At 46.2% G+C, this 8708-nt stretch overlaps 1 protein-coding gene across 1 annotated transcript in view; it reads right to left on the bottom strand.

Moving 5' to 3' along the window:
* Window positions 1-344: 344 nt before the first annotated feature.
* TMEM181 (transmembrane protein 181) overlaps window positions 345-8708 on the bottom strand; it is a 106734-nt gene continuing 98370 nt past the window's right edge. The window contains 4 exon segments of the mRNA XM_011952763.1: window positions 345-3965; window positions 4390-4456; window positions 5943-6032; window positions 7276-7358. Coding sequence (XP_011808153.1) covers window positions 3887-3965; window positions 4390-4456; window positions 5943-6032; window positions 7276-7358 — 319 coding nt within the window. The 3' untranslated portion in view covers window positions 345-3886.

The raw sequence follows: 8708 nt of genomic DNA, 5'->3' as shown, positions 1-8708 counted from the left end.
CTCACGAATTTAGTACTTCATAGCTTACAAAATAGCTTTCACAATCACTCATTTTATGTCTTCAACAATTGGCAGTCATTTAAAAATCAGAAAATGTTTGGAGGTTATCTGATTGGTTTAAAGTCACACATCCAAGTAAGGAGATGGGCCCAAACCCAGGACTTGTCTCCATCTTCAGTGCTCTTCCCCAGGCCATGTTAGACATGGCAATAAAGACACCTCTGTGCCTGCCTGCTGAAATGGAAAAGCCCTTCCGTTATCTCCAAAGCCGCTTTATCAAAGCATTTATGTCTGCAAGGCCAAATTAACTCCACACACAAACAGCAAACAAATCAAGACACACAGAAGTGAATATTAAAAATTTATTAACATTTACCAGAAAGGTAGTGTCAGAATTAAGCCATTCGCAAAACACGAATTTGCTCATTCACTTTCGCCTGATGACAGCAACACTGTGATGGGGTGGCACTGTGCTCCAAGGACAGGTCCCCAACTGAACACATGGCTCTACCTCTCCTTCTAGGCTTAAAGTTTAGTATTACTTTACAAATATTTACAGTCATTTTGTAAAAAGGCAGTTTCAGTAGCAGAAAATTCTGTTTTATAGTATGGTGTTATAGTTACCAGCATATCTCCAATGTCAAACCAAGATAAACAGCATCACAAGATGTCACAGACTCACACAACTTCCCTTTGGCCAGGGGAAAAGATTTGTGTTCCCCCCTCCCCAGAAATCTAACCTCTAAGGCAACTGGTTTCTAAAACCCTCAAAATACACAAATACACTTTCATGTTTTAAGTCTCATCTTCACTAAATGTTCAGAGACATCCCTTTTAATTATCCCTGTTATGAGGATCTGTGTTTTTCCTGTGATAAAGGATTCAGGAAATAATTTACCACATTATAATCTATTTAACATAACTACCCTCAGTAAATAGTTCATAAAATTCTTGGGGCTGGTGACATTTGTCTTGTAACCTGCTCATTTAGTGGGTTGGGTTTACATAATGTATCTAAGCTTTTACTGCAATCTGCAATTATGTACAGTAACCTTACAAACCTTGAATATAGTATATATATCCCCTTCTCTAGCCTTTCAAATGGGGCTTGAGAGAAAATGGCACCACTTCACTGCTGTAATGATTTAATAATAAATCAAGAGACTTATTATCCACATGGATAATGAAGCTCTCCCTAGGGAAACTGAAATACCTCTGGTCATCTTCCAGGTTCTGCTAGACTGGACCAGTATTTAAAAAATCCCAAAGATGATGTTATTCAAGCCATAACCATGAAAGAACTAAAGTCAGCCCTTTAAGTTCGCAAAAACTTTAACATAACTACCTTCAGTAAATAGTTTATTTTTTCTTCAACAATTTTCTTGCTACTGTCAAAAGTTTCTGGCAGACTTTAGTGTTTTAACCGGATACCTATGGTACATATTCTACACGCCAAGTGCTAGAGAGTTTAAGCAAAATTTTACATGGGGTATGTAATAAGTTGATATTTATAATATACCAGGGAAGACAAGTTGAAAATACATGACTTAATAAGAGCCATTTTCCCCTTAAGTACTAATTTTTTTCTTATTTCCAACTTAGTTACAAAAAGTAAATAAATCCCATATTTTTCATTTCACTGATGCATGAAAATTCAATGTATGAAGATAAGTCATCAGTTTATAATTACACTATAGGACAAAGATTAAGTTTTTAAAAGTTCTAGTGTGTGTATGGCTAAATGCCTCAAATATTTTACATTTACTGATAAATAACAGCATTCCAAATCATGGACAATTATTTTATAATGATTAAAAATTGTAAACTATATCACAGAATATGTTAATCAGCACAAGTCTTCATCAGTTTAAATAAAATTATAGTGGTCTTATTTTAAGTTGTAAAATTTGGTAACAGAAAATTTCCATACACAGGAAAAAAAAAAAACACATCATTGCAAATTTAAAAATCATGTAAACTTGAATTACCCTTGCAGTAAGTTGTCTTAAACATTCATATTTACAAGGTTTTTAAAACAAATGTGAATGGAACCCATATTAAAAGTACATTATCACTAAAGTTTAAATTAAAAGGAAAGATACAAAGGAAAGTCATGACAAATAGTTTCTCATGAACATCTCTAAAGTCCTAGCACTACTTAACGTGGATGATAATTTGAAGCTCTGCATGGTAATCTGAGAGTCAATGCATAGATGAAGAAAAAAAGTAGGTACTGTTTGCGTTGCGGAACTATCATCTTCTGGACCTCAATCGCCAAGACAGCATCAGTCAGGTTGCCCACAGTTACCGGATGTTAATAGATGTGTGACTGCAGAGGTGAAGAGGAAAGCATAGGAGGCGTCCACACGAGACTTCTATATGGAGTCCTTGACTGAAAGGAACGGGGAAGCTCCAGGGCCTTCTATGATGCCACAGATTCAACGGTGCCAAGGACTTCACAGAGCAGGTCATCCCTACCTGACTGCTATGTGACGCATGGAGGACAGGGAACCCCTTCCGGAAGCACGAGTTGCCTTCTACCCAAATACGTTTTCCATGAACCATTTAAAACATTTTACTTTCTTTTCATTTTGTTTCCAAATATGAGTTTTAAAAACTTTTTGCCAATAAGTAATCTAAAATATTCTATCAATCTTTCATGAAGCTTTATTTATTTATTTATTTATGAATGACACAGGTTCTCGCTCTGACATCCAGGCTGGAGTGCAGTGGCGCAATCATGGTTCACTGCAGCCTCGACCTCCAGGGCTCAAGCAATCCTCCCACCTCAGCCTCCTGAGTAGCTGGGACTATGGGCATGCCCCAGCATGCCCGGCTAACTTTTTAAATATTGTATAGAGATGGGGTCTCCCTAAGTTGCCCAAGCTGGTCTCAAACTCCTGGGCTCAAGTGATCCTCCCACCTTGGCCTCCCAAAGTGTTGAGATTACAGGTGTGAGCCACTGTGCCTGATCCCTCATTTAGCTTTTATTTAAATAAATAAATAAGTCTCTGTGGCATTTCATACTCAACAGAATTGCAGAAACTGCCATTTATTGGAATGATAAGGGTTCCTCTCCTGCCCAATTTACCACCCACAGGAAAATCCATTTAGTGATGTGTGTACACACAGGCCCCTGAGAAGCACCATGGCAATAAGACCTTCCCCATGGGAGTTGGTAACCTGTGAATTACCTTAGCCTTTCCTTATTCAACTTACCCAACCCTCCTCAGAACTCCACACTACTACTTCCCCTTTGGTGACGTGAAGTGTTGGAACCCAGGCATCCCCCATTCCCCTGATGAGTCACAACTCACACACTGCACCAAACGCAGTCAATGTAAGTGACCAATCACTTCAGCCACCTGGTTACCCAGGGCACTGGCCACTCAACGAGGAAGGACTGCCCTGAAGTGGCCACAGATAAGGCTTCCCTTTGAGTTTAAAGGGCCAAAAAGCAGTACCAGGGAGAAGGGAAGAAAGAGGGTGAGGCTGTCACGCTGAGGACCTAGTCACAGGCAGCTCGTGAACTTGGAATCAGTGAATGATCACAGAAAAAAAAAAGTACGTAATCCACTCTACTAAAAATGTGTGATTTCCTCCTCATCACTGAAAACATGCTCTCTCATCTGAAATCTTTGTAAAAAAGGATTTGGCTGTTGAAACTTGCTATCAGCGCCTCTCTTCTCATAGCCACCAAGACAATAAATTTGGCTAAACATTTAAATTTGCCCTCAGTTTTGGTTTTCCTTTAAAAAAATATGTAAACAAATGAGGAACAGGAAATCTCTTATAAGAAAAGTCTGAATATAACAGGGGAAGGTCAGCAGACGGTCACCGGGGAAAGCATCCAGGCACCTTGTCGTCTTGCTGGGCTGGCCAGGGCTCAGTCACTGTCTGACTCCTCCTTGTACTTGGCCCGAATGGCCTGGCCGTTCTGCAGCGGCATTTCTTCATAGTCACTCCTGTGAGGAAAGAGACCTTTGAGACCGTCTGACGTCTGACAGCTCTCTATTCACCTCTTCCACACTGACACACCATCCCTGCAGGGATTCGACCACCGCCTCGCTCTCTCCATTTTGTATCTCCAACTGCTACTGCTGCTGACACCATCCTCCTCTCCCCCACCCCCAGTTCCCAGGGCCCATCGGACCAGAGAGCACAGTTCTTCCCGTGGCCAGCACGCCCCACAGGTAGCCAGCAGAAAGGAATACCACCACATCTAAGCCCAAATACTGTGAAAACAGAAAACCACGAGCCACTCAACACTCCAAAGTAAATGCTTTCATACCTTAAAAATAATTTTAGAATAGTAACCTATTCAGTAAACATGCAAGGCCACGCTGGGATGCCCGAGGTGCACCGGCCTTCTGAGGGACAGGGACTCACCCATAAATCACATCATCATCGGAATCATTCAGCATGGAGAAGGCAGGATTGTCTTTCAGCTGGGACTCTGAAAACCAACAAAAGCATTTTCATCTCAAGCAATTGACATGATGAGCCTGGAAAGGGAGGATGCTGTCCCGGACAAAGGATGGGAGTCGGGAAGAGCTGGATTCAAATTGCAGATGCTGCCATCATCAAATCTCGTAAGGCTATTTTCTCATCTACAAGACAGGGCTGGCCTGGCCTGCCTGGCAGGGACGTCCTGAAGGCTGAGGGAGGCAGCCTGTGGGAAGGAGCAGGCAGGCTGCTGGTGCCCACGGGCGAGCTGCCTCCTGTTGACACGGGGAGTGGGGAGCCAAACACAGGCTCCAGGAGACGCAGCTCTGCCCTGCCTGCCCCGGCCCAGTCCTTGGACATGCAGCGAGCTGCTTCTTCTGTAAAATGGGCATGATTATACGTTTATCATAAAGTTGTTGCCCAGCTTCAGTGAGACGCTGTTTGTGAAGGTGCTGGGAAAGTGCCAGCACACTGTAAGATGTCAGGGGGTGCGGGGGGCTGCCTATGTTCTAGAGAGCTCCCATCCTTTTCATTCCCTGTGAAAGAGGGTTGTTTTGGTTTTGTTATTGGGTGACTTTTTGTATGTTTTGGTTTTTCTTTTTAATGGTAACAACACTACTACAGATGTTCCTTGACTTTCGATGGGGTTATGTCCTGATAAACCCATTGTTAAGTTGAAAGTATCATTAAGTCGAAAATGCATTGACTACAGCTAAGGTACCGAACATTGCGGCTTAGCCTATTCTGCCTTAAGTGTTACTACATTAGCCTTTAGTTGGGCAAAATCATCTAATGCAAAGCCTATTTAATTTTTGTTTTTAAGAGACAAGGTCTCATTCTGTCCTTGGGGTTGGAGTGCAGCGGTGTGCTCATAGCTCACTGCAGCCTCTCCTCTTGGGCTCAAATGATCAACCCTCCTCAGCCAAAAGAGTAGCTGGGACTACAGGCACGTCACCACACCTGTCTAATTTTTTAATTTTTTGTAGAGATGGGGTCTCTATTTTGCTCCGCAGGCTGGTTTCAAACTCCCAGCCTCACACAATCCTCCTGCCTTGGCCTCCCAAAGTGCTGGGATCAAAGGATCAAAGCCTGTTTTGTAATAAATGTTGACCATCTCATGAATTTACTCAATGCTGTACTAAAAGTGAAAACCAGAATGGTTGTTTGGGTATTCAAAGTGTGATGTCTCCCGAATGTGTATTGCTTTTGCACCTTTGTAAAGTCAAAAAATCCCCAACTGAACGGCATAAGCTGAGGACTGACACTAACAAAATGAGTATGTTAACTGTGTGGGAATGACACAACGCAGGTTCTACGTATGCTGGGCCCCAACTCACCTCAGAGCTCAACATTTAAACTCACTGTCTCTCTGCCAAGAGAAGTCACTGGGAATCATAGTGCCCACATGAATGGGAAACCCAGGAAGTGGGTCGTGGATGAACACAGGCCTCTGTGCCCGCTACCTGGCCAGCAGCCCAGACCCCAGGGTGGCTTACCATAGAGGGCATTCTTCGACGGAGAATATACAAAGGCCAAGGTGTAGAGATAGAAGTTCAACAGGCCATAGAAAGATAGGAACTCGGCTGGTGGTGCTGTCAAGGGAAGGAACGCGGCATCTGGACACATCACTCAGAGGCTGTGCCTCAGCCCGACCGCTCCTCCCGAGTCAGCAGCCCCTTCTGGTGCCAAGCCCCCGCCAGTGCCCGGGGCCCGTAACCCAGACGTCGGGACTCCACAGTTCAAGCCCACAGCCAGGGGTCACAAGGACTCTTCAAGGTCACAGTAAATAACAGGTCAGCTGCGGCCTCTCACGTCAGTGGAAACCTAGACCCACTGAGCCATCTGGTGGCGATCCTGTCACCGGCACCGAGGGCAGGGCCAGAAGAAGTTACAAGAAAAGGGCAGGAAGGCCACGGGCAAACGGCGAATCAAGGTCTCCAGACGCAATAATGAAATAAAGAATTGGAAACAAACTCTCAAACCAATTGTTCTGAACATTTTCTGGATTACAGACCCCTATGAAAATCTGATAAAAGCTTAGCGTGAAATTCAGTCACAAAAACTTGAAAAAATCGTGTATTAATTCATGCATTAATTGGGACATAAGAAATCCCAGAGAAAGAACCCAAGATTTAAACGATTAACTCTTGAAGTGTCCCCAAAAAGGAGTGTGTGCCAACAAGCACACACATCACCTCTCCGACTTCTGGGTGAGGTCAGGGCTCCCTGGAGGCAACAGCCCTGCCCCACTGGCTCCGGGCACAGCGGGAATCGAAGGGGGTCTTAGTATTTTATCAGCTCTTCCCTACAGACACAGGCTCAACTTGCCATGACTGTCACCCCTATATCTCAGTGATGATGAGAGAGAGACCCCCGGGGCAGACAGGAGGTGCACGGCAGCCCTCAGCCACCCCGCCTTGCTCTGCTGGAGGGCAGAGTGGGCTTGGAGCCCCGCGGTGTGGAGGGGCGACCCCACCTCATTTACCTTATGGCGCCTGCCCCTCTGGGTGGAAAGCAGGGTGGTGTGGGCACGCTCCAGAGCACCAGCCTCCCTGGGTTTAGAGTAGGGTTCTGCCACCCAAAACCTGACCTGGGGGAACTACTGAGCCCTCCAGGCTCAAGCTTCTTGTGTACAGAGGAAGGACAGGCTGCCCTGTCCCAGGGCTGCAGCGGGGCCAACTGAGATGCCTCTCAGCAGAGACGAGGCCTCCAGAGAACAGGGCGCGAGGAGCTGACTTGTCTCCTCTTGAAAGGGGCAAATCTGAGCCACTAACCGCTGCAATGCTAAGCAGGCCTCCTGCAGCCAGGGCCCTCCAGTTAAAAGGATATAATTCTGGTAGTGAGTTGACAGCTCTGCTACAAAATTGTCTTGTAGTACTTGTGCTCCAAATCTCAAATAAAGGATGACGATGCTGAAAAAGACAGAGGAACAGAGACAATATGTAAACATGCATGAAAACGGCATTCGCTTCAGAGAATTCTCTATTCACTCCATTCAACTTTTTGGTCTGTACATTATGATTTCCGTATGGGTACTTCCACACACACGCACAGACGCACACACATGCGCACAGACGCACGCACACGCACACACACAGAGAGCCCCTGCCTCTGGTTTTTGGTCTCGGATCTAGGCAGGCTAGACCCACCGGCCAGCTGCAGGCACATGATGAATCCTGCTGTGGACCCCGTCACACCCTCCCTACTTGGGGCCTTGAAGCCCCCTTGGCACATTTCCTCCCTGCTCTCGCTCTCGTAATTCAGGTTCTCGAGACCATTTCCTGTGACAGAGTCCCCCTCTCCCAAGGGAAGCCTACTTCTCCTCCATCACAGCTCCCCTTTCAGACGCAGGGACGCCTCCTCGGTCAGTTCCAGTGACTCGCACAGCAATGAAGGCAGCACGTTTGGTTCAGATTGGTTCAGACTCCCACCCGGTGACAGATGACAACAGAGGCCTCAGGTAACAGGTCCATAGGCTCCTTCTCCGCCAGCCTTCCACCTCACCTCCCACACGCCACTCTCAGCCAGATGGTTTCATTAACATGTGCACCAGACCCTCTCACCTCCCAGCTCAAGACCCTCTGGCGGTCTCCTAGCACAGAATGGAAACTAGACTCGAGAGCTTGCTCTGCCTCCCACCATGCCCACGCCTGCTTGTCTCCAGCCATGCTGGTCTCCAGTGACACTGCTGTCTCTCCACCTCGCCATGCTGATGCTCACCCAGGCTGCCAGTGCCCTGTTCTGCAGCCTGGAGCAGCCACCCCACAGCTTTCAGGGCTCCTCCTCAGATCCTCGGCCAAATGTCACCTCCCCAAGAGACACATCCCTAAATCACTCATCTGAAGTGGACCCTTCCCGTCCGCAAGTCACGTCTCCGTTTCGTTTGCAGCATGACCCGCAGGGGGAATGTTTTTAGTTGTTTGCCACTTGTCTCCCTCTGTGGGAACATAAATCCCGTGACAGAGAGAAGCCTGTCTGCCAGGGCAGTAACTATTTGTAGGATAAATGAGTCCCGACAACAGTGTGAAGAAAGATCACAGGGCAGGGCAACCTCCAAGACGGAGGTCACCAGAAGTAGACAGTAGCTCCCAACTTGGGGACTAGGTAATTTGAGGGTGAGGGTATGTGAGAGTGATGGTGTGAGGTGACAGTGAGGGTGTGAGAATGTGAGAGAATGAGAGTGAGGGTGTGAGAATGTGAGGGTGAGAGAGGGTGTGAGAATGTGAGGGTGAGAGACTGAGAATGTGAGGGTGTGAGAATGT

Source organism: Colobus angolensis, unplaced genomic scaffold, assembly GCF_000951035.1.
Source record: "Colobus angolensis palliatus isolate OR3802 unplaced genomic scaffold, Cang.pa_1.0 Scaffold35, whole genome shotgun sequence".
NCBI classification, from domain to species: Eukaryota; Metazoa; Chordata; class Mammalia; order Primates; family Cercopithecidae; genus Colobus; species Colobus angolensis.
This window is presented reverse-complemented; position numbering and strand designations above follow the sequence as displayed.